Source organism: Thamnophis sirtalis, unplaced genomic scaffold (genome assembly GCF_051295495.1).
Source record: "Thamnophis sirtalis isolate CommonGarterSnake01/CBP01778 unplaced genomic scaffold, rThaSir2_p1.2 scaffold_8, whole genome shotgun sequence".
In the NCBI taxonomy this organism is placed as follows: Eukaryota; Metazoa; Chordata; class Lepidosauria; order Squamata; family Natricidae; genus Thamnophis; species Thamnophis sirtalis.
In genome coordinates, this window is record NW_028261388.1 from 81206419 (window position 1) to 81233879 (window position 27461).

The window sequence follows — 27461 nt, forward strand, 5'->3', positions numbered from 1 at the left end:
GTAACCCCACCCAAATACCATGCCCTCCCTCCCCGTTTCATGGCAGCTGAAGCAACAGCAAAGCAGAAGCTGACACAAAGACTATCCTTCTGCCTGGCTAACATTGAACTTTTAAAAGAAAAACACTAAATTATATTAAATATTCCCACATACCATCATTTAGAATTTTTTTTTATTCAAAGGACAGTTTAAAAGGTGCAGTTCTTCTAATAACAAAATTAGTGGAGTTAGAAAAAATGGTCTAAAGATAAGGTAAAGGTTCCCCTCACATATATGTGATAGTCCTTCCTGACTCTAGGGGGCAGTGCTCATCTCTGTTTCAAAGCCAAAGAGCCAGTGCTGTCCGAAGACGTCTCCGTGGTCATGTAGTTGGCATGACTAAACACCAAAAGTGCACAGAACGCTGTTATACCTTCCCACCAAAGGTGGTTCCTATTTTTCTACTTGCATTTTTACATGCTTTCATTCAAACTGCTAGGTTGGCAGAAGCTGGGACAAGTAACAGGAGCTCCCTCTGTTACACAGCATTGGGATTCGAACTGCTGAACTGCCGACCTTCCTGATCGACAAGCTCAGCGTCTTAGCCACTGAGCCACCATGTCCCTTTTCCGTATCCTACTTTACCATAAATAAAATGGTCATTCTATGTCAATCAACGTGTTATTGTTAAAACAAGGCCTGAAACTAGTGTGCCAGTGATTGACAGAACAGTGCAAGCCATAATTTACCAAACTCTATTTCATTGAGGGATGCATCAGGGCTGTGGTTGACCTTGGGGGGGGAGGGGGCGGGCAGGCGGGCATGGCCAGCTTGACACCAATCACTGGGTGTGGCTGACTGGGTGGGCATTGCCAGCTGGGTGGGCGTGGCAAGCTTCAATGCCACTCCCCAAACTGCTGGCCCAATATTTCCTCTTTGCATTGGGTAGACCGGCCCGAAATCTGGCCTGATGTTCATATTAGGTAGACTGGGCTGAAGCCATGCCGATTTTTCCTCTTCGCATTGGGTAAACCGAGCCAAAATGACACAGATATACCAGGCTGAAGCCATGCGGGCTGGCCCCTTTTCCAGGATGACTCCACGGATCAGATCCAACCACATCATGGGTGGATTCAGCCAGCGGGTGTTGACTTTCATACCCCTGGCTCTATGCTATAGCAAACAAAAGTTATAGAGAATGAATATATAGCAATAGCAATTAGACTTATATACCGCTTCATAGGGCTTTCAGCCCTCTCTAAGCGGTTTACAGAGTCAGCATATTGCCCCCAACAATCTAGGTCCTCATTTCACCCACCTCGGAAGGATGGAAGGCTGAGTCAACCCTGAGCCGGTGAGATTTGAACCGCCGAACTGCAGATAACAGTCAGCTGAAGTGGCCTGCAGTACTGCATCTAACCACTGCGCCACCTCGACTCTTGACAAGATAGAGAACAGTGTATGCAAATGGGAATATCACATATTTCAACACTGAAAATTAGCATTTGGAGAAGTAATTCCATGATGTTTGAATTCAAACTTCCTCAGTGTGATTTTTTCTCCAGATTTCTACAATTCCAGCCAGTATATGAATACCTTGTTGAAGCACATTAGATAGGCAATCTGCTATGAAAATAAAGCTACTTTGCAGAATTTTCATTTTTAAGTGATGCAAATTTTAATTTGGTGATATGTTTATGTTAGATATCACCTGCCTTTAGGACATAAAAAGATAAAAGGAATGTGGGCATTAAGAGGACTCCTGGAGTGGTGCAATACTTCAAATTCAATTCCAAAAAGATTATTTTGCACCGTAGCTGCACAATCACACGGAAAGATGCAGCTGCTTTAAACACACGCCATTATTCTTTGTGCCGCTGCATATTCTCTCACTTTTTTTTAGTGTTTTTGCCATTTTCAGGTCGTGACCCGTCAAAAGCGCGAACGTCATAAGCGCGCCAACAACACCACGGCGCTAAAACTGCGATTTCAAAAGCGCACCGACAACAGCGCGCCGACAACAGCGCGCCGACAGAAGCACGATTTCATTTAAGGTAAGATTTACAGTTAGGTTTAGGGTTAGGTTGAGGGTTAGGTTGAGGGTTACGTTACAGCGCGCTTCTGTCGGCGCGCTTTTGTCAGCGCGCTTCAGGGCTAATTAGTCGCTCATTCGTCGCGCGGTTTTGTCACCGCGCTTTAGACACCGCGGTTTAGTCAGGCGCGCTTTTGTTGTGCGCGCATTTGTGCTGGAACCTTTCAGGTATGGTTCCATTTGAAAAAAAAATCATTAATGCAGCCTGCCAGTAGCACATTACATTTTATATCACTGTAATTATGTAACTGTAAAAGGAAAAAACATTTCACAAATGTTTCTATCCAACATCAAAGCAGATGGCAATGCATCCATGCTTAGGAGAACACAGCTGCTATGATTTTACACTCCCTTCCTGCAGCTGTCTAAAACACCATTTTTCCCTACTGCCTTTATCTGAAACAAAGGTTTGGCATCCTTTTTAACTGTAATTAAGGCTAACTAGAATTCAGGAGAAAGGCAAAGGGAAAACGAAAAGGTGAGCCATTTTATAGACTTTATTGTCTTCACGTTTTATCATAAAGTTAGACTCAATAGCACCAGAAAGTTTCGTGACGACTTTAGAGTTATTTCCCTGCTTGAAATCTTCTTTGCATCACCTGTATCTGGATTAAATGCTGGCCCTGTCAAATATTAACATTTCAATCCATTTTCATTTAGCTTAGCTTTGACAATCATAGTTTGATTCAGGAGCAGATGAACTATTTTTAAGAGCCGAGGTGGCGCAGTGGTTAGGATGCAGTACTGCAGGCCACTTCAGCTGACTGTTATCTGCAGTTCAGCGGTTCTAATCTCACCGGCTCAAAGGTTGACTCAGCCTTCCATCCTTCCGAGGTGGGTGAAATGAGGACCCAGACTGTGGGGGCGATATGCTGACGCTGTAAACCGCTTAGAGAGGGCTGAAAGCCCTATGAAGCGGTATATATAAGCCGGTGAGATTTGAACCGCTGCAGATAGCAGTCAGCTGAAGTGGCCTGCAGTACTGCACCCTAACCACTGCGCCACCTCGGCTCTTAACACCACCTCCTCGACAAAAAGACAGGGAAGAATGCAATCTAAATTTATACCAGTCATTTATCGGATTCCCAATTTTATGCGACATAAAATTGTGACAGAGGAGAAAACCCAAAGCCAATGTTTCTTTCTTCTTTCTTGTAATGATGTATCAGTGTTACCAAGTTTTGTGCTGAATAAGCGCGTTGTTGTAAGGAACTCCTTGAAGGAAGAATGGAATACGTATACGCTAATATATTTCAATGCACTAACCCAACAAGAAAAATGTTTGTAACAATGCACATTAACATATTATTAGTAATGTTATTAAGGTTGTGATATTCCAATTTAAATATAAACTAATTCAAGAAGTTAATTTCAGACAACTGACTCATACATACACACTTAAGTAGACAAGCTGCTAGTAAATATAGACGACAAAGATCAGCATCACTTTGCCCTTAAGGTCGGTTTCCACATAAATATTTACTACCCACCATTAAGACAAACTTCGACGAAATCTTTCACATGCTCTTCTGCATTTTCATTCCTGAAGGGTTATCAACTATGATTTTGAAATTATGAATAAGGGAGACTGATGGTATAGATCAGTGTTTCTCAACCTTGGCAACTTTAAGTCCCGTGGACTTCAACTCCCAGAATTCTGGGAGTTGAAGTCCACGGGACTTAAAGTCGCCAAGGTTAAGAAACACTGGTATAGATAAACTTTCAGTTCTACAGAGGAATATGTTGGTGTTAAATGGCGTACAACAGTAAGTGCTATGAGCAATCCATTTGCACTGAACCACTTTTGGGGAACTCCCATTTCCCCAAAGTGAAACATGTTCTACAAAACATATAGTTAACACCAAACCGTTTATGTGCAATTATTTCCACTGAACCTAGCCTGAATAAACCTAATTTTAATACCTTCCACATATAATTCTCATCTTGCAATTTCATTCATTTATCATTCCTAGTAAGTATAAGCTTTTCCTCAAATTATTATTTCAACTATACACTTAAAAGATTAGCTACATGAAGAATTACTAAACAAAACAGTTAAGAGCAGCGGTGGGATTAAAATAATTTAACAACCGGTTCTCTGCCCTAATGACCATCTGGGTAGGTGGGGCTCGGTGGTCATGTGACTGGGTGGGCGTGGCCAACTCAAGGTCACTCAGGTCGATGGGCGCTTCGCCTTTGCTGTTACAATGTAATAAGGGTTAACCGGAGAGGCAGTTTCTGTAAGCAGGTCAATAAAGATTAAGCTAGAAACAACATCAGAATGTTTCCTTCCTGCCTTCCTTACAGGATTAGCCCTGTAAAGTGTGGAAAAAACAAAATGAGATTTCTTCCAACAACCGGTTCTCCGAACTGCTTAGAAAGTTACCAACCGGTTCTCCCGAATAGGTGCGAACTGGCTGAATCCCACCACTGGTTAAGAGTCAAGTCATCATACATGCCTAAACATTTTCGCTCATTTAAATGTATCCCACAAATCGGTATACAAGGAAAAATGGAGGATCTAACTTTGGATTCAGGATGACGCTCCAGGAACATAGTGTTCCCCACAAAAGATCATCTAATCCCAATCTGATTTTTTTTAAAATCAAAAACTTGATAAAAGTCCCAGGAAGCTACAGAGAGATTAGAAGATCCACTTCATAAAAGTTTAGCCCTTATGTAGTGAGAATAAAAAACCTATTCTAATCCAGGTTCTATTTTTTATTTACATAAGCATGACAATAAACTTCTTTTTTTATAACAGGGAACAGGAGATTATAGGGGATGGGTGCGCGCGCGCACACACACAAGTGTATGTATACACACACATATATACACCTCAAGAAGAAATATGCAGTTGTAAGAAATATGCAGATGTCCGATAAGAATGATTACTATTCACATTTTATTCATTTTCATATCAGCCTTTTAGAAAAATGACAAAGGTGAATCATTCTGATATCTGCATAAGGGAGACAAAACCATAGATTTTAAACCTCAAGGATATTTGTATAACTCTTAAGTTGGCTAAGTGAAAAACATGTGTCATTAACAAGCCTTGGCAAGTCTTGGCAAGAAACTGAGGAAGCTATGAGTTTGTTTGCAAATTGCTATGACCCTAATCTTCCCAAAAGATAGCTTTCCGGATCATTCAACTCCTCAGAAGTTAAGTTTCGGATGGTTTTTCATGGATAAAAGACAACTCCCTATCACCATAATAGGGAAACATGAAGAAATAAATCCTAGATGTATTGTAATGATTAAAATAAATGACAAAAAAGGAATTTATAACAGAAAAAAAATATCTGCATAATTACTATCAACAATCATACAAAAATTGAGCCTATTTTTGTTTATTTCATCTTCTTCACACTTTTAGAACACAAAGGCTTTTCAAAAATAAGCAAGAAACTCATAACCTGAATCTATTACTTAAAATCAGGAAAGCAAGATTCTTTTTAGTTATATAAAATTAATACCTTTGCCATGCCTAGCCAGGCATGTTTATGAAATGACCATGTTTTAAAGAATATAGTTCAACATCACATTGAATCCTTAACCACAATATTAATTCCCAAAATTCTATTGGCATACAGTATGTAGTTGATTCAAAATCAAAATAAGACTATAGTTGAACATGACTAAATCATACGAATTAAGGTTCGAATTGCTCATAAATCTCATGTCTGTCCTTTTGAAAACACACTTTGTGTGGTCTAATAAACAACATAATATCTTCTAATGAATTAATTTCATTTTTAAATCATAAGAAATGTATTTCATATTTTTAAACACCAGAAACATTAATTCCTCAGAACCAGATATTCTAATTTTTCATTCTATAAAGTATTGGTCCCTTTCAGCTCAAGCATTTAAAAAAAAAACACACACACAGCCTTCATACATCATTTTTCCTATTTGATGTTGAAAGCAATCAACAATTACTTTTCAGTTCTGGGAAAGAAAACACTACAGCACATTTCTCTTGATTAATTTTTTTTCTAGATATGTATAAACATATATAAAATATATAAACATGTATAAAATGATGAGCAAGAGAAAGTCGAGCAACTGCCTTTCGTTAGTTATCCAAAATAATGGTAGTATTTCATTTTTGAATGCATGAATAGATAATCTAGCATGTCTACTCCGAGGCAACCCTCCAAAAATTATAACGTGCACTTTGAATAGATCTCTTTTGTATTTGAGTACTCAGCTTAATTAGCTTGCTCCATAAATGGCACACCCATTAGGCAAGAACATACTCATTCTCTATTATTACAAAATCTTTACACATATCTACTGTACATGCAAGCATATTCATAGTACATTGATGTAGACTGTTTTTAAGCTGGCCAGTTCAAGGAAAGGTGGGATATAAAATCGGTCAGGGAGAAAAAGAGCTTTTAATAATGAATAAAAAGAAAGGAAAAGCATCACAAAGATTAGATTCAACACATGATCTCAAGAAGTATGTTCGGAGGTATTGGGATTGTCATTAGTAGTAAATATAGAAGAGGCAAGTTACTACATTTTTAAACCTCTGAGTCAGTAAGTGTTTACTCGTAATAGAAAATATACCTCATTCATGGTATTCTTGTAACATAAACATAAGCAACTCTGAGAAATGTACAATGGGACTAGGATGAAAGAATATGGCCAGCCCTCTTTCAAAAGACGACAGATATTGACATCTTAAGAGACAAGGTTCATCTAAAGAGGATCACATTGTAAAGTTAAAAGAGCTGGAATCTTTGTTTTTCAAAAAAACAAATCCTTGTTTATTTCATAAGTAAAAATGAACATTACTGGTCATGGTGAAAAAATATTTTAACAATTGCTCACTACATTTATGTTTTGCTTTTGGGTAGTAATCTCGGTCCAATATTGTTTTTACTAGAATCCAAAAATTACCCAATCAGTTTTTTCCTAAATGAATAGGGAATTGAGGCTGGATCATTAGTCCCAGTGTTCATTCCTTAAAATCAAGTTAGCCTCCAATATCTATTGCCACGTTTTCTAAATATTCAATTAGTGATAACAATTTTCAAAACAAAGCAAGACCGAGGTGGCGCAGTGGTTAGGGTGCAGTACTGCAGGCCACTTCAGCTGACTGTTATCTGAAGTTCAGCGGTTCTAATCTCACCGGCTCAAGGTTGACTCAGCCTTCCATCCTTCCGAGGTGGGTGAAATGAGGACCCAGACTGTGGGGGCGATATGCTGACTCTGTAAACCGCTTAGAGGGGGCTGAAAGCCCTATGAAGCGGTATATAAGTCTAATTGCTATTGCTATTTTGAAGTTCATCAAGAGACCATAATCAGCATATCATATTCCATAGATGTTACCATAGAGGTTACAAGAGGGGAAGCTTAATTTTATGGTGTCCCACTTAGCCATACAAGTAAGTACCACTTATATTTTCAACATATATTTTGTCCTGTACAATAACATAGATTTTGCTGTTACTGATAAATATTCTTTTGATATCGTGAGTTGGAGAGCTGCGATGATCGGTGTCTTTTGGGTTGTAATTTGTTCTCTGCTTTCCAAAAACTGATTTTTATTTTGTTTTCTTTGAGATACTCAGTAAAAATATTATTTTCTACTTTTACAACTGTGTGGAAAGCTACTGGGAGCTGCAGTTCAAGATGATGTCCGTATCTCAAATTCCTTGTATAGATCCTGTCTTGAACCTTCAACAGTGGCAAGCATCTTAGCAATAGCAATAGCAGTTAGACTTATATACCGCTTCATAGGGCTTTCAGCCCTCTCTAAGCGGTTTACAGAGTCAGCATATTGCCCCCAACAACAATCCGGGTCCTCATTTTACCCACCTCGGAAGGATGGAAGGCTGAGTCAACCTTGAGCCGGTGAAATTTGAACCGCTGAACTGCAGAACTGCAGTCAGCTGAAGTAGCCTGCAGTGCTGCACTCTAACCACTGCCCCACCTCGGCTCCTTCCCATCTTCCCATCTTATTCGAAGGTAGCAAGTTGTCAGCCTGTTGAGCTAAGCCAGGACAGGAAATTCTCAAGAAATACCAGATCTCTATTTCACAGACTACAACATGTAGTCCAAGAATCCAGGAAAATCGAAGTAGAGCAACTTCATGCTTCTTTCTCAGAGTTCCATGACTTCCCAGACTGATCTCATAGTTTACCAATAGTCTCTATATACTTTCTCCAAGATCTTGTCTGCATTCTGCACAGGCTAGCAGGGAGTTCGTTAGGACAAACAGATCTTCATCTTTACTGCTGTTCTTACCATGATGACATCATGCATCCTTGGTTACTAGTGGACTTGGGAATATACTTCCTCATTTCGGTGTGATTTTTACAAGCTTTGTTGAATTCATTTTATTATAACATATTGTTTTGTAATGTACCAATAAAAGAGAATATTTGTGGCTCAGGATTGAAGTGAGAAATCCTTGGTTTTCCTATTACTGTATGTTTATATTCAGGGTTTTTTTCCCTTATTGATAACCTGTCCAATCTTAGCATTTTGCTGGTCTGGCATTATTATTTTTTTAGTTTAGTTTAGTTTAGTTTAGTTTAGTTTAGTTTAGTTTAGTTTAGTTTAGTTTAGTTTAGTTTAGTTTAGTTTCACTTTATTTGTATGCTGCCCTTTTCCCTGGGGGGACTCAGGGCGGCTCACAATTCAAAGGGGGGGGAAGGACAAACAATTTACAACATAAAGACACAACATCATTTAAGAACTCAACAGTCATACAATTCGAGTAGGGGTTAGAGTCTTTAACCCCAGGCCTGCCGGGATAGCCAGATTTTAAGGGCGGTGCGGAAGGTCTGGAGGGTGGTGAGGGTCCGGATCTCCACGGGGAGTTCGTTCCAGAGGGTCGGAGCAGCCACCGAGAAGGCTCTCCTCTGGGTAGTTGCCAGTCTACACTGGCTGGTTGATGGAATTCGGAGGAGGCCTAATCGATGCGATCTTATCGGTCTAGTGGAGGTAATTGGCAGTAGGCGGTCTCTCAAGTACCCAGATCCAATACCATGAAGGGCTTTGTAGGTGACAAGTAGCACCTTGAAGCGCACCCGGAGATCAACAGGCAGCCAGTGCAGCTCGCGGAGGATAGGTGTTACGTGGGTGAATCGGGGTGCACCCACGATCGCTCGCGCGGCCGCATTCTGGACCAGCTGAAGTCGCCGAATACTCTTCAAGGGCAGCCCCATGTAGAGCACATTGCACATTTCTACCATAGCTATTATTTTTTTTCAAAATAGTAGAAAACATTTACGGTAAATTGTATATAGCAGTGACTCCATGTTAACTGAAACACATGGCAAAATAGTGGATCCCCTCGGAGGAAAAATAAGGCCCCCCATAATTCAGACAAACGATATTGTTTTAATAGCAGTTAGTATGTATTTTTTTAAAAAATTAAAGCATGCATCTGAAAAAAAAAACCTATCATTTCCCCTGCTATTTCAAATAACATATTAAAATCAGAAATCTGAGACCAGGTGGCGCAGTGGTTAAATGCAGCACTGCAGGCTACTGCTAGATCAGCAGGTCAGCGGTTCAAATCTCACCGGCTCAGGGTTGACTCAGCCTTCCATCCTTCCGAGGTGGGTAAAATGAGGACCCAGATTGTTGGGGGCAATATGCTGACTCTCTGTAAACCGCTTAGAGAGGCCTGAAAGGCCTATGAAGCGGTATATAAGTCTACTGCTATTTTAAGAAAAACTGCAGCTGCAATATAGTATCCAGCTCACACAAAAATAACCTGATTTGTTTATTTCTGAAGGGAAAACCCCTTCTCATGGCAGATTATTATTCTATTATTTAAAAAAAAACAAATGGTCCACTGGTATTACTTTCTTCTTAGTACACATTTAAGAGGAAAAAAAAACAGGAAATACCAGTTTTTGGAATAATATATACAAACTATAAGAGTGTTTTAGCTTGTTTTCCTTCTTTGTGAAAGCATATTAAAGTAGCTCTTAATCCTGTATGTTCCTGCATATATGTGAAATTGGAAAGATACTCAAATAAACAGAAAAGGAGTAGATATTATGCTTTCCATTGGAATGTCAATGAAAATGGCATGCTGACAAGTTCTCTCCATCTCCCAATGGAATACAGATAGTCCTCAACTTATGACCACGGTTGTTAAGTGAATCTGGCTTCCCCATTGTCAGAAGGTCGCAAAAGGTTGATCTCATGATCCCGAGAATCTGCAACCGTCATAAATGTGAGTCAGTTGTCAAGCATTCAAATGTAAATCATGTGACCATGGAAATGATACAAAGGTCGTAAGTGTGAAAAATGGTCATAAGTCACGTTTTTCAGTGCCGTGACTTCAAACGGTCACTAAGTAAATTGTTGTAAGTCGAGGACTACCTGTATTGAGGAGTGCTTATCATTTTACAGTGTGGTGAATTTCTCTGTTTCTATCAGCCAGATCTTTCCTGTAGAACAGAAATGGGAAAATTTATAACACGGTCAGATGAAATCACACGACAAAAGTTTTGGAAGGGTAGGGGAAAAAATAGGGGAACTGTTGTTTACTCACACAGCCAGTTTTATACAAACCAGCAAGATTAAACAACACTCTTGAATTGCACCATTGTAACAAGAGAGTAAAGAGGCTGCATACTTCAAACGTGGTGGGGTCCGTCCATTAAGATGAACCACAGCACATATAAAGGAAACTGTCTTGTGGCTAGTTTTTTCCTCCCAACATTTTCCCACAAAGAAAGATTCAACCGTTTCATTTCTTTCTCAAAATGTTTTATTTCATTTTCATTTATACAATCACTTAAATACCGTGCCGTTAAAAAAAAGCAATAAACACAACTCATAACACTTCTAACCTTCATACACCCTTTCTTCTACCCCTCCAACTTTCATTTTTCCCCTCCAACAATCCCCTCTTCTACTTCCCCTCCCCCTCAACCATTCCTTTCTCCCCTTCCCACCATCTCACCCTCCTTACATTCCCTTCTCACTCCCTCTTAATTCCCCCCTCTTCTTTCCCTCTACACCTTGCTTCGGTGTATTTTTACTATTCATTGGTCTATTCGTTTTGTAATTTACACTAAAATTATTTTAAAAAAAATTAAAGGAAAGGAAAAGAAAGAAAGAAAGAAAAAAGCAACAGTATCCAAGTGCATTCATTGTTTTAAAAATGGAATCTATATTTCCACCCTCCCCCTCATCTACAGTTTTTAAATAAGCATTTTAAGAAAAGCTTTAGTAATATGAATCAAGTTGGATTGGATTGATTACATTTATATGCCGCCCTTTTCCCCGAAGGGGACTCAGGGCGGCTCACAATTCAAGTCAGGGAAGGGGGTACAGACAGGGGATAAAAAGACAAATATAACAATACACAATTTAAAAACACACAACAACCATACCATTCGAGGAGGGGGGGGCAAAAGCTCTTTAGCCCCAGGCCTGTCGGAACAGCCAGGTTTTAAGGGCTTTGCGGAAGGCCTGGAGGGTGGTGAGGGTTCGAATCTCCACGGGGAGCTCATTCCAGAGGGTCGGAGCAGCCACAGAGAAGGCTCTCCTCCGGGTAGTCGCCAGTCGGCATTGGCCGGCGGATGGAATTCGGAGGAGGCCTAATCTGTGGGATCTGATGGGTCTATTGGAGGTAATTGTTGATAGACATGGAATATAATTCCTTCTCGAGACTGCATAAGTCTCCCATAGCTTGACATCTGTATATCCATACAGCTCAAAATAAAAATGTCCAAATTTAAGTTACCCATCTCCCAAAACGAAATACACCTCCAAAAATCTTTTGAAGATCACACACAAGCCTGGAACTCATCACAAAACCACAATTGAGCATGGCAAGCTAAACATATTGGTGAAACCTTGTCCTGACTTAAACTCTTGCAACATCGGTTTTTTTTTAACCCCTAGAATATTGCAATATTATTCTAGATAGAAGAAAGTCATACAGCGTACACTTGATTTCCTACTGTTGTCATTAATAAAACATTCAACAAGTACCTTATCTAGACAATTGTGTTGTAGAGATTAAGCTACCCAATTAGCAAAGATATAGGTTCAAGTCTTTTCTTAGCTATGGAAGCTAACACAATATCACAACTTCCTATTAGCCTACCTAATAAGTAACGAAGAAAAGTGGAACAAGGAGTCACAAATGCTGTTTTTATGACATTTTGTTTATTCAAGGTTGCAAAATAAACTGCTTAATACAAATATCCATTTAGTTATCTATTTTGACAGTATCACTTTCACCAGTCTTTTTATTAAATAACCAAATGATCCAACAGTCCAAATTTAAAACAGAAGTTTGTAGAGCAATTAAAGACTTCTTCTAGAAGAAGAAATGATGATTCTTAGCAGAAAACACACATAATATTTCAGCCCTCTCCACTGTAGCAGGAGACACTTGATCATCCAATTTGGGTGTAAGGAATTGCACCTAAATTGCATATTTTGAGTTGAAGAGGCACGCAAGGTACTTGGGGAAAAATGCAACAGCTAACCTGCTAGCAGTTAGCAATAGCAGTTAGACTTATATACCGCTTCATAGGGCTTTCAGCCCTCTCTAAGCGGTTTACAGAGTCAGCATATCGCCCCCACAGTCTGGGTCCTCATTTCACCCACCTCGGAAGGATGGAAGGCTGAGTCAACCTTGAGCCGGTGAGATTTGAACCGCCGAACTGCAGATAACAGTCAGCTGAAGTGGCCTGCAGTACTGCTGAAGTACAATGTGATCAGTACAGGAAAACAGGGCATTAGATTTCTCGATTATATCTGTCATTTCAGGAGATAAATTATTAAGCAGATGGGCTCACGTCATAACCATCTCCAAAATTTGTATCAAGAGGTGCCTGCTGAATGGCTCAGGAAAACAGAAAATGCATAGAGTTGGGAATAGCTGAATAAAGGACTTTCCTAGTCTGATTATAGCCAAGCCCTATTCTTTTTTAAAGAAAAATAAATCAACATCCTAATATTGCCCTTGTAACAATTCAAAATTTCAATCTTGCTGTTTTGACTATCAGAATCAACTGAACATCCCCTTTCATCCTCCACATGTGGGTTGATAGTAGGTTGCGTATATAAATTGATGTTTAACCACTATTTCCAGAACACTTTTACATATTAGTTGAAGATGCTCAGGACAACTAAAGACAAATTTTTCTTCCAGCCTATCCTGATCACCAACATTACACAGCGGAAGCAGTCACAATTTCACAAGGGTGATTGAGGAAGAGTTAGTGACTCATTTTAAATTTCGAATGTGTAGCTGTGTCAATATCATTTTTCCAAGACATAAAAAGAATTTAACACATAATATGAGCCAGACAAGACTTGCCCATTGTGATTACATTTATCTGTGAACATGGCTGTTGGTTCAAAACTACGAGTTCAAAAATCCAATTCAGCATTTAGTCATGGTTCCAGCAAATAGATTTAAACAGGTACAATTTACCAGGAAGAAAAAAATCTCCTGAGGAAAGAAACACTGCTGAAATAAAAATTAGGAGAGCAGGAAAGCTTCCTTGTATTTTAATAGCTAATAGCAATTATACCTTTGCTTTCTGAATCCTGCTAATTTGCTTTTCTGAATTTCAATGCCATGCTGATGTAGGTTTATGCTCAGTAATAGGAATTTGGAATGAGATTAAAAGCAAGATATAAAGAGAACAGTTTAAAGTAGTAGCAGTATGTCAAAAGACCTAAAAGATCATAAGTGAAATCATCAAAGTTGTCCTCTGACATTAACATTTCCTTTAAGCCAAGGTGGCGCAGTGGTTAAATGCAGCACTGCAGGCTACTTCAGCTGACTGCAGTTCGGCAGTTCAAATCTCACCAGCTCAGGGTTGACTCAGCCTTCCATCCTTCCGCGGTGGGTAAAATGACGACCCGGATTGTTGTTGGGGGCAATATGCTGACTCTGTAAACCGCGTGGGGAGGGCTGAAAGCCCTATGAAGCGGTATATAAGTCTGCTTATATATACAGCGGTATATATAACTGCTATTGCTATTTTAAAAATAATAATAATCCTGCACTATTCCCAAATATTACTCACTTAGTCTCAGGTGAGTAATTTTTTCATTAGTAAGCAATGCAAAAGAGTTTCAATGAGCACTTAGTCATGAGTAATACTCTCAAACATGAGACTAATAGAACCATATAAGTGAGAATTTCACAAGGTAACTCTTTTTTCTTTCCTTTTGTGCTAGTCCTAAAAAAAAGTTACAAAAGATGGATTGCCTACTTTTTACGTTACTCAAAAAGTTACAGAAAATCTTTCATGGTAGGAACCCAAGAAACCTACATTTCATACAATTCTGCCAAGTCGCTCATCCTTTGCCCTAAAAAATATTGTTCCCAGTGCCAACCGTCAAATAAGGAACAAAGACCAAGTTAAGTGCCTTCAAGTTCCCTATTTGAGGGGAAAAGCTAAGAATGATGATTAAATTTCTTTCCTGGCTGCCCTGTATGATATCTACTATATATATATCAGTGGTGGGATTCAAATAATTTAACAACTGGTTCTCTGCCCTAATAACCAGCTGGGTAGGCGTGGCTCAGTGGCCATGTGACTGGGTGGGCGTGGCCAACTCAAGGTCACTCAGATCGATGGGCGCTTCGCCTTAGCTGTGACAACGGTAATAAGGGTTAACCGGAGAGGCAGTTTCTGTAAGCAGGGCAATAAAGATTAGGCTAGAAACAACACCAGAATGTTTCCTTCCTTCCCTCCTTACAGGATTAGCCCTGCAAAGTGGAAAAAAGCAAAAGGAGATTTCTTCCAACAATCGATTCTCCCAACTGCTTAGAAAGTTATGAACCGGTTCTCCCAAATAGGTGCGAACCGGCTGAATCCCACCACTGCTATATATGATTCTCTTAGCCTCTGTCCTCCTTTGCAGTTAGGCAATTTAAAATATTGGTGAGTATTAAGGATGCTTATAATGTAAGGCTTATTGAAATATCATGCTGACCAAGAATTCTGGGAACTGCAAGGCCAATATCTCTGAACGATGCCAGATTGAGAAGTTAACTTTCTAAAATTAACAACATTCCATTCAACGTGTTATAATCTGTTTTCCTGCTCACCCAATGCAGCTTTTAACATTATTTCTTCAAAGCCAATGATGCGAAAAAGGCTCAGATTAGGTTCTTAAGAAGACCCCCTTACTCTTATTTCACTAATTACCATTCTGAGATATGCAGCAGCTGGTTCTTCTTATGGAAGAAGTGAAAAACACTAAAAAAAAAAGGTTTCCTTTTAGGAAGGAAAAGGTCAGAATGGCAACTAACTATACGAAATACACATAGTCGCAAACTTGTAGGTATATATCCAATTCAGTTTTTAAAAAGAATTTGATCCCTCCCCTATTTAAGTAAAAATCTCAATCTGGAGCCCTCCAATTATATTGGATTACAAATACTAATATAGACAAAATCAGATGCCAACTCTAATTTATAATTCCAGTTTTTGAAACTTGTTCCTTACTTAAATTGTCTCACAGATCTTATTGAATATGAACATGTTTTCATGTTTGAAAATTACTTGTCTTCTACTTTCCTAGATTTGAAGGTATATACAAAATAGGTACCTTTTTTAAAAATATCATATCAAATTTGCATTTCCTGAACTTGCAAGTATATTAAGAAAGTCTAATTTTCATGTGCTTTTACTGTGGAGATTAGAAACTTTAAAAACAGATACGGGGGAAAAGGACAAAGGGGTAAGAGAAATTGCTAAATAATAAAGGCAGAAAAATGCTTGAAAATCTAAAAATATGTTTGGTTGTGATTTTTTTTTACAACAAGGCAGAGGGAAAGAAGACAGCACGAGGGAGGAAAGCCTCAGGCAAATATGATGTGTGTTGCTGTTTTAGGGAAGTTTTGTGATGAGTAAGTTGTAAGTGAACTTTTTAATCTTTTGCAAGTCTGCCGAAATGTTTAATTCTTTCAGGTTGTTTTATATAATTGTTGCTTAAACTCTTTATTGGAGATTTAGGAACACCTGAAGAACATGTCCTCACAATTTGCTTCTTTCAAAAAATTATAATAAATTAACATGTAACATCTGTAAACATTAATTTACGGATGATCTAAACTTGCCTTACAGATACCAAATACTTTATCCTGCTCATAGTTGAGATATATTATCTTCCTGGCAGAAAATAAATGGATAAATTAAAAGAATCATTCAAGAGTATACAGAAAAATTGTAAGATGAGAGTTCCTAGTTCTTCAACAGTTAAATCCAGCCTTACATGAACATCATTCCCCTATCTGTGAAACAACCTAGTTATTCAAATAGAACGACTTGTTCAAATAATTTTCAGCACTGGAAAACACAACAGTATTTGTTTAAAAAAAGCATTTGTTTCAGAGTAACTGAACAAACAAGGAACAGGTTAACCAAACATTCAAGCTATATATTCAGTGGTATCTCGTAATATTGCACTCAGAGGGGCTGAATGAAGATTCTGATCAGTCACACATTGCACCAAGCCACGGTCCGTTGAACAAACCACCACTGCCTGGAGTTTTAGAATATGCTCAACCATAAACTATGAATTATAAAACAGAATCTTGGATAGAACTGAAAACACTAAACCAACACTCTAGTCTTGTTAAAATGAACCTAGATGTACTGGCAGGATACTATATAAATGAAAGTGCCTACACACACAAAAATAGATCTTGTTTAAGGATATATTAATATTTTTTATATTTTTATTAATATTTTTACACCATAGTGTTTTATATGTTTAATTGGAAGTCTGCCCCACTGTTGTTATTGAGATTTCCAGGTAAATGACTACAGGATTGAAGCTTTAAAACATAGGATGTTTACAATTTCATATCAAATACTCTTACCTTAGAAAGATATTAAGTGCTACATCAAGTAAACTCCTCCATGAAATTTAAACTTTTTGCAATGATTGATTTATATCTGTTTATTATTGTGTCTTTGAATTAGTCTTGATCTTTGGCAACTCCTTTGATTCCAGGGACTATCTAGTCTTTGAAGTTTTCTTGGCAACGTTTTAAAAAGTTGTTTACTTATTGCCTTCTTCCTAGGGCTGAGGGTGGATGGCTGGCCCAAGTTCACCCAAACGGCTTCGTGCCTATGACAGGACAAAAATTCAGAGTCTCCCCATTTCTAACTTGGTGCCCTAGCCACTATACCACACTACCTCTCCATTTAGTTCATAGTATCTTGCATTTTGTTTTCAAAAAAAAATCAGAACAATTTCAGATTGGTCACAAAACTCAACAAATCATTTTAAATTCCGAATTGAATTCGACATACTTGGAGCTATACGGACAAGCATTACGTACTTAAAACGTTTTCTTTATCAACTTTACTAGAGGTTGGCAAATTGCAGCTCACAGATCAATTAAGGGCTGCTGCCTTATTTTTATACAGGCTGCAAACAGATGGGCAGATGGCAGATTACCAGGCCCATTCCTCAGCCCAACTTTCAAAGTTGGGGGGGAGAGTTGCTTAGATTAGGTGCCCTGGGCCGCAGTACCCTATCAGTGACCTCCTTACTAATGGTTTGGCACCATCCAATGGCTGCTGGGCATTTTAACATCCTGATCCAACTCCAGCTGTTCCCGCAGAGGCGCAAGATCTGGTCCTTTAGAGAAAAAGTTTGCCAATTCCTGATTTACGCATATTCTCCCATTTAGACCCTCAATCATTAAGACTGAATTCTAGCATCAAGTGATACTTAAAATTAATTCCTCTAACTTAAAAACAGTACAGAGTAAATCCCTCCTCAAACCATGCTTAATTCCTAGTGAACACAATGTGAATGTGTTAATTCCAGATAAACAACCTTATTAAAAGGCATGTCTTTTCTGGAAATATTTAGCTCTGTTACAAATATGTATATCAAAATGCATTTCACTGTATATTTGGAGACATTCTTCATCTTAAACCATAAAGAATGAAACAAGTTAAAACAACTGGAAACTGGATTGATGAATACATCACAAGGTGCTGTTGTCTTAATCAGCTACAGAAGTGTTGCTGAATTACAGCAAGAAAAATTAAAATCTCAGAAGCTAATGCATGATTCAGATCTGTCTGTAGTTTCCTTAGAGAAGTGCTATCATATTTCATTTGCCAAATATTGATTACTCCTACAACATAACACCAGGAAGAAGAACAGTTTCAAGTAAACAAATAGGAAATTAACAACGTACCAAATCTGTTAGTAGTGGCTTTATACAAGTGGAATGGTTTACATTCACGTATTTTACATAGTACAACAATATGAGGAAGCTTTTTGAAATCATGCAAATTCAACTTTCACAAGATCCCCCCTAATCCTTAGAATTAAATTTGATTGCTGTAAGTCTTGTCCAAAAGCATGGTTTGAAGTGAAAGGAAAGTTAACCAAGTTTAACTATTCTTATATAATAGAATAATGATTGAATCAGAACATACACTATTATTTTGGCCTAATAATCTCCAAACCAATTGCCCACTCCTGCACATATTTAAAACATATTTTAATTAAAAGCATGACTCTTCTACTAAAATCAGTGAGGATTCTTGATCCTGCCATGAAACACACACACACACACTTTTCTTCCGCAAGAGAGATTTTACTTTGTCATGCCCAAAATGTCCTGGGCAAATTATACACGAACGAGTCAAAAAATTCTGCATCTTTAAAACATTTTAAATTGATCTGCAACAAACTTAAAAAGGAACCTTAAGATACGGTTTTAGATCCGACTCTTCCAGCATCGTTTGCTTATTTTTAAATTTTTTTATATGAAAAAAATAAATAAATGAGAGGGGGGCAAAACATCTGGTCAACATTATAAACTGGATAGCAGAAAACAAAAGAGGAAATGGACCAAAATGAAATAAATCCTTCCTCTCTTCTTGGCTCAGCCACCCCCATCTGCTTCTTCCTTCTGCTCTGTGATGACATGGAAGGGCTTTGAACCCCTGCAGTGGCCTGTATATCCCCCCCCCCTTTTGCAGGAAGCCTCCAGCTAAAGGAAATGCCAGCTCTCTGTAAGAAGAAGCTAGGCGCTTAATGTGCCTTGCTGGAAAAGTAAAAGTTTCCACACATTTTCGACACAAGGAACGATGCTACAAATCCGGCGCTTTTCCTCCTGGCACTTGAATGTGCTTAGTGGGCCAAGGCTAAGCCCCCACTCACCCACCCACCACCTCCAATTTACTGACCTAAATGCAACGCGCCAAACAATAGGAGGGAAGGAGGCATTGCAAAGCAAGGCGATTCTCCATAAGAGCAACTCACCTCTGCACCGCACATCCCAAATAAAGAGAGAGGGAAGAGCTGAGAGCATGTGCCCCACATACACGCTGCAATTCATACCCCACGCAAGCCAGGTCCCCCTTTCCCACCGGCTTAAACGCTATACCTATTCTGCTATACCTATTTTATACCTATAATGCTCTACCTATTTTATACCTATAATGCTATACCTATTTTATAGGTTCCACCACAAAACCACGGACGACAAAATCGCGGTCGACGAAAGCGCGCATTTGATGTCATCACAGCGCGATGAAAACATCGCGCTGTGATCGAAAAATGTAAAAAAAAAGCGAAAACCTTACCCTAACCCCCCCAAACCTAACCCTAACCCTAACCCTTAACCTAAGCCTAAATCTAACCCTAAACCTAACCCTTAACCTAACGCTAAACCTAACGCTAACCTTTAACGTAACGCTAAACGTAACCCTAACGCTCTAAACCTAACCCTAACCCTTAACCTAACCCTAAACCTAACCCTTACCTTTATGTGAATCGGCTTGCTTTAATTTAATTTTTATTTCAATTTTTAATTTTTTTCGTCGCGCTGTGATGACGTCACGTACGCGCTTTCGTCGAGCGCGCTTTTGTGGACCGCGGTTTTGACGGGTCACGATTTTATACCTATAATGCTATACCTATTTTATACCTATAATGCTATACCTATTTTATACCTATAATGCTATACCTATTTTATACCTATAACTCAATACCTATTTTATACCTATTTTGCTATACCTATTTTATACCTATAAGGCTATACCTATTTTATACCTATAATGCTATACCTATTTTAAATGCTACACCTATTCTCGTCAATTTACCTACAGGAAAGGTAACGATTTTCGGCTCACCTATGGTCCTATAGCTGGACATTAAATAAGGTGTAAGATCTCATCTTCCCCAACCTCCCCCCCCCCACTTTATTAGTTTCAATTCCAAGATTGCAACTTTCACTGATTTTTTTCCCCCCTTTCCAAAAAGTTACGTCTGTTTTTCCGCATCGCGTCCGGGTTCTTAAGAGAATAAACTTTTTAAACTTTTTTAAACTTGATTTTTTTTTAAATCAAGCCTCTTTTGACAGGATCGCCGGGAGGGAAGAGAAAGGCGGATTCCTATTATTTCTTCCCCTCTCGAAATCCCAAAGGGGCAACTTGGGATGCGATCCTGCAGATCGACCCATAAACAAGGGAGCTTAGCGAGGTTTTATTGCACCCGTGGAAACGCGCGCGGCGGACTTCCCACGACTTCGTGAACCAAGGAAACTCAACACGCGTCGGGAGAACCACTAACGAACGGTCCCTTCCACAAACCTTACTCACCTCTGTGAAGAAGTTACTCATGGCTGCTGCACCAACTCCAGAAGAGTCAAGGGAAAGGCGGCTTCAAGCATGGGTGGCCAAAGGACGACTCTTGGCTTCCGGAGAGGCGAAGGGGCTGCAAGTCCTCACGCCCTTCCTTCTCCCGCTGCCATCCCGCGGTCTCCCCGCTTCTCCTTCGCTTGCCCGCTTCTTCTTCCGTCGCCCTCCGGCCAAGCGACCCCCGTACCGCTCATTCAGACGCCAAGCGGAGGCTTTTGTTCCGCGCGGCTGTTGGGCTCAGCGCCGCAGCCAGAAGCGGCCGCCGAAGGGAACCACCCGGTAGCACATGGCTTCCTTCCACCCCTCCTCGCCCTTCGCCGGGGGAAAAGGACGAGCCTGCGCTGGGTTTGGTCGAGACGGAAGGGAGAGAGGAGAAGGGGGAGCCGGAGTCCAGGACGTCCGCAGCCGTTTCCCCGAGGAAGAAGACGCCGGCAACTCGCTCCGCGCAACTGTGGCTGCGGGGGTTGAGGGGGACGGAGGTGGGGGACGCGCACCTTACGGGCGGGACGCCGCTAGGGTTGCGCTGTGGCTGGTGCGGAGGCTGCTCCAGGGCCCTCTCGGGTCACGGAGGAGGCTCTCTCTCGGCCGAGATTGCGGATTCTCCGCCCCGAAAAGCCCGTCGCTTCAGCCAATCCCAGGCAGGCGCCTCTTTGGAATTTGGACCCAGGAGGCGCGCGAGCGACTTTTTTCTCCTTCTTTGGGTTCGTTCGTTCGTTTCTTCTTCTTCTTCTTCTTCTTCTTCTTCTTCTTCTTCTTCTTCTTCTTCTTCTTCTTCTTCTTCTTCTTCTTCTTCTTCTTCTTCTTCTTCTTCTTCTTCCTCTTCTTCCTCCTCCTCCTCCTCCTTCCTTCCTTCCTTCCTTCCTTCCTTCCTTCCTCCTCACTCTTCTCGATTGCGGCGGTTCGTCCCTCCTCCTCCTCCTCTTCCTTCTTCTTCTTCCTTCCTTTCTTCTTCTTCTTCTTCTTCTTCTTCTTCTTCTTCCTTCCTTCCTCCTCACTCTTCTCGATTGCGGCGGTTCTCTTCTTCTTCCTTCCTTCCTTCCTTCCTTCCTCCTCACTCTTCTCGATTGCGACGGTTCGTCCCTCCTCCTCCTCCTCTTCCTTCTTCTTCTTCCTTCCTTTCTTCTTCTTCTTCTTCCTTCCTTCCTCCTCACTCTTCTCGATTGCGGCGGTTCGTTTCTTCTTCTTCTTCCTCCTCCTCCTCCTCCTCCTTCTTCTTCCTCCTCCTTCCTCCTTCTTCCTCCTCCTCCTTCTTCTTTCTTCTTCTTCTTCTTCCCTCCCTCCCTCCTTCCTTCCTTCCTTCCTTCCTCCTCACTCTTCTCGATTGCAGTGGTTCGTTTCTTCTTCTTCTTCCTTCTTCTTCTTCTTCTCCTTCTTCTTCTTCTTCCCTCCTTCCGCCCAGTTTTCCTGATACATGCATGTACAGTATTCATATGTCTTCTGCCTGGCAATAGTCCAGGACTATCCTTTGTGACTGTCTTACATTGCCCTGTACAATCATCCAGTGGCATGTTCATAGGATGCGCCACAATCATGGCCTTTATTTCTATCTTGATCACATGGTCACATTACAGAAATACATGGAAAGCAAGATCTCTGAAATGTCTGATATATACCCACCACTTCAATAAGTACATTACTATTGTGCACACAAAAAAATGTTCCAAGGTGAGAACACCATAACATGAGACAGATTGCACGCTTTTTTCCTTAAAATGGTCTCTTAGGGATCATTCATATTTCCCAACCTGGAATTCTCCACGAACATCACAATTCAGCTTCAATAATTCCCCAAGCAGCAAAGTCTTGATAATTTGGGATTTAAAGAGAGTTAAAGTTCACATCTGGGAACATCATGGTTGAAAAGGCTGAGATAACGCAGTATGAGGCCCTCCAAGTGTTTCACAGGAGTTCTAACAATTATATCTCCCTCGTTTCTACTCAATATGGCTGGTCAGAGTGGAATTCAATAATATAATGCAGATTGGAGTAACAATTAGCCTTTCTTTTTACTTCTGTATTATGACCAAGTTGAGCCCGAGGAAAAGGCCAAACACAACTTATGACCTCCAGATTGGATTACTGCAACGTGTTCTACATGGGGCAGCCCTTGAAGAGTATTCGGCGACTTCAGCTTGTCCAGAATGCAGCCGCGCGAGCGATTGTGGGTGCGCCTCGGTTCACCCACGTAACACCTATCCTCCGCGAGCTGCACTGGCTGCCTGTTGATTTCCGGGTACGCTTCAAGGTGCTAGTTGTCACCTACAAAGCCCTTCATGGTATTAGATCTGGGTACTTGAGAGACCGCCTACTGCCAATTACCTCCACTAGACCAATTAGATCCCACAGACTAGGCCTCCTCCGAATTCCATCAGCCAGCCAGTGTCGACGGGCGACTACCCGGAGGAGAGCCTTCTCTGTGGCTGCTCCGACCCTCTGGAACGAACTCCCCGTGGAGATTCGTACCCTCACCACCCTCCAGGCCTTCCGCATAGCCCTTAAAACCTGGCTGTTCCGACAGGCCTGGGGCTAAAGACTTGCTGCCCCACTTCGAATGGTATGATTGTTGTGCTTTTAACTATGTATGTTTTTATGTTTTTGTAACTCTGTTTGTATTTCCCCTCCCTTTTTGAGTTGTGAGCCGCCCTAAATCCCTCTGGGAAAAGGGCGGCATACAAATAAATTAAACCTAAACCTAAACTTCAGTTTAGAAGTTTTGCACTCACAAGAGCTCTAAGTCCAACCCACATAAATCTCATTGACGCTCATCTACTGCCAATGTGTCTTGTCCATTTGTAGTTCAGATTCTTGTAGAGAGCTAGCATTTGGACAGCCTTGGTTCCTGATTTCTTGAGCCTGACAGCCTCCCACTTCCATCCCTGCTTTCCCCATTCTTCCAGGGAAGAAATGGTTAACCAGTGTGAAATTGCTTTCAACCCAACAGCATCAGGAACGAGAAACAGTGCTGAGCAGTTTTCTATCCAAATGTTTGGCGCTTGTGAAATATAGAAACAAGCAGCACTGCAAGGATTGGTACATTATTGCTTCAAAAGTTTCAAATTATGAGTAAAATGCTTTAGAATGTGTGGTTTTAGCACAGGATGAACTAGCATCCCTTGTTCTGGTTCCCCAAAATATCCAGGATGTAAACAGGATTGTTCAGCAAACACTTGATCATCTTACCATCCCCATAAACTACGCTGGAATTAATTGAATCAATGGAAGTCACTTCTGACCATATACAGTAATTTTAACTGCAAACCAAGAAACCTCCAAGCTGTCATTAAGAGAGGGCGATTACGCTGCCTAACGCAAAACTACGGTTAAAATTCCAGTAAAAAAAATACTGATTCATTCTTGTCCCAGGTTTTGCAACTTGTTTGACCACAAAGTTGCCTGGCTTCTTTCCCTACTACTCTGGATTAGTCGATTAATCTAATCTAAATGGCTCTAGTTTTTTTAAAAAATAACTTGATGTGTTTTATGAATTCTAGTTTCGACTCTGTGTGTGTGTGTGTGTGTGTGTGTGTGTGTGTGTGTGTGTAGAGACAGACAGGAGAGAGAGGGAAAGAGGGAGATAGATAGATAGATAGATAGATAGATAGATAGATAGATAGATAGATAGATAGATAAGATAGATAGATAGATAGATAGATAGATAGATAAGATAAGATAAGATAAGATAGATAGATAGATAGATAGATAGATAGATAGATAGATAGATAGATAGATAGATAGATAGATAGATAGATAGATAGATAGATAGATAGATAAGATAGGTAGGTAGGTAGGTAGGTAGGTAGGTAGGTAGGTAGGTAGGTAGGTAGGTAGATGATAGATAGATAGATAGATAGAGTGCTGGACTGTTGTCAGTTTGGACCACTTCAGGCGAACCATTAGCTGCTGCCCTGGCGCTATGCTGTCCTATTGGTTCCACCACAAATGCACGAACGACAAAAGCGTGCCTGACTAAACCGCGCCGACAAAACCGCGCCGACGAATCAGCGCTGAAGCGCGCTGACAACAGCGCGCCGACAGAAGCGCGCTGTAACCCTAACCCTAAACCTAACCCTAAACCTAACCCTAAACCTTACCTTAACTTAAATCACGCTTCTGTCGGCGCGCTTTTGTCGGCGCGCTGTTGTCGGTGCGCTTTTGACATCGCGGTTTTAGCGCCACGGTTTTGTCGGCGCGCTTTTGACGTTCGCGCATTTGTCGGGTCACGGTCCTATTTAGCCTTGTTTTTTATGCTACACACATGCATGCAAGGCACATGCGTGAGTGAAGCACATGCATGGAAGGCCGCGCGCATGCGCGGATGGCACACAAGCGAAGCGAGGGTGTGCACACACACACTCTCAACCAGCAAACTGGTTGTTAAGGTTAAGTGCAGCCCACCTCTGCAGATATATATATCTGCAAAGTCTATTTTATACTAAAAGTATATATATATATTAAAGTTAATCAGTAAATGTCATCACCTTGCTTTAGGCAAGTGAACCTTTTCGACACCCACACCAGAATGCACACGCATCGGAGCGCTGGAAACCCGAAGACCAGCCTAAGGTCTCCCAGCTGGCTTTCACATTTAAGGGAGGCTTAGAACTCATAGATGAACCAGCACCTGAATCATTGCACCAAACTTACCTAACCATCATTCATTATCTCTTTTTCCTAAATATTTTATAAAGAAAACATGAATTCCAAAAAATACAATTCAAGGAATATCCGGGTCTCATTTTCCAAATCCAGGGTACTTTGGGCTAATGCAGTGTTTCTCAACCTTGGCAACTTGAAGATGTCTGGACTTCAACTCCCAGAATTCCCCAGCCAGCATTTGCTGGCTGGGGAATTCTGGGAGTTAAAGTCCGGACATCTTCAAGTTGCCAAGGTTGAGAAACACTGGTCTAATGTATCTGCCTCAAACCACTACTCTATTTGGAGTCTTTTTCTGTGTCTCCACCAGATGAAATGGAACCAGGAGAGGACCTTCTCAACAGTATGAGCTGACTTTGGGAATGGTTTCTGTGGGATACACAGAGGCCAGCCCCACCGATGACTTTGCATTCTAGCTCAAGTATCAGCCCCTTCAAGACAGGCAAGGTCAGGGAACTGGTTTCACAAATTTGGATAGAACCGTATTTTATAGATATGTAGCAGGGCTGGGTTCCTGCCAGTTCTTGTAACTGTAACTTGACAGCTTTAAGACTTGCACACTTCAATGCCAGAGTTCCTGAGCCAACATGACTAGAGGAGGAATTCTGGGAGTTGAAGTCCACAAGTCTTAAAGCTGTCAAGTTTGAACACCCCTGGGTTTTTTTTTCTAAAGAGTTAGGGGTGCAAGGGTCTTGTAACTTGACAGCTTTAAGACTTGTGTGCTTCAAATGCCAGAGTTCCTGAGCCAACATGACTGGAGGAGGAATTCTGGGAGTTGAAGTCCACAAGTCTTAAAGCTGTCAAGTTTGAACACCCCTGGGGTTTTTTTCCTAAAGGGTTAGGGGTGTGAGGGTCTTGTAACTTGACAGCTTTAAGACTTGCACACTTCAAATGCCAGAGTTTCTGAGCCAACATTTTGGTTGCTAAGCAAGAGCGTTGTTAAGTGAGTTTCACCACATTTTACAAGTTGGCCATGCCCACCGAGTCACATGACTGCCGAGCCACTCCCACCTGGTCACATGGCCAACAAGCCACTCCCACCTGGTCACATGGCCAGCAAGCCACTCCCACAAAGCAGGCCGCACCTACAGAAGAGGTTCTTAAAAAAATTGAAACCCACCACTGATATGTAGTAATAGAAACTTGAAAGCCTCATTGCATACCCCACCCCCTTGCTCCTCCTTATACCCAAGTGGATTAAAATGAAGACAGTCTGAATGTTTTTCATCATGTTTTCTTGGTTTCCCAGGCTTCAAACATGTTTTTGCAACCATTGTCTCTGTTTAGTTTTTCCAAGGTCATCTCCTCGGCTCGCCACATCAGGATATTTTTTCCTGGGTACTTTTATTCTGCTATGTTTTGTCAGTGTTCCTACAACAAGTCAGGCTTTGAATACTTTTTCACGTGGGATTGGTTTTAGCAATTGCCAAATTGCGAAATTAGAAATCCAAAAGTATGAAAGAAAACACAAATTATTTAAGGAAAGATCCCTAAAATGTATAAGAAAATATTACTAGATCATTATTAATGCATAGATAACTGCGGGACATTACACACCCACCAGTAGTGGGTTTCAAAAAATTTTGGAACCTCTTCTGTAGGTGTGTCCTGCTTTCCGGATCCACTGGTGGAACCTCCTCTAACCGGTTCGGTAGATTTGACGAACCGGTTCTACCGAATAGGTGCAAACTGGTAGGAACCCACCTCTGTCCTGAACACTTTCAGATTGGTGAGTGGATATAGTGTAGTAATAGCATACCAACCCATTCTTTAACCTCATTAACCGAATAGCATAAACTGAGCCAGTAAGTAGCTTTGTAATCCACCAAAAGAACTCCAGTTATTAACAGGATTCAAAATGCACTATATAAACAAGTAAGTGCTGATTCTTACGCTGGAAGAACAAGGAATATCTTTCTTACACTGAACAGATGGGCCATCGTTTTAAGCTGCTGACAGCTGAAAGGAACTTGGTGATTACATACAAGCGTTAGGCACAACTGAGATCTCGGGCCCCTATAAGAGACAGGCTGTTGTCTACTTCTATGCACTGAATCCATGCGATAATATTGTGTAAATAGTTTTTTTTTTAC

At 40.7% G+C, this 27461-nt stretch overlaps 1 protein-coding gene across 1 annotated transcript in view; it reads right to left on the minus strand.

The window, feature by feature from the left end:
* Positions 1–21048, minus strand: part of MYO10 (myosin X) — a 161015-nt gene extending 139967 nt beyond the window's left edge. The window contains exon 1 of the mRNA XM_087721987.1: positions 20677–21048. Coding sequence (XP_087578113.1) covers positions 20677–20697 — 21 coding nt within the window. The 5' untranslated portion in view covers positions 20698–21048. The remainder of the gene's footprint in view (positions 1–20676) is intronic.
* Between the last annotated feature and the right edge of the window lie 6413 nt (positions 21049–27461).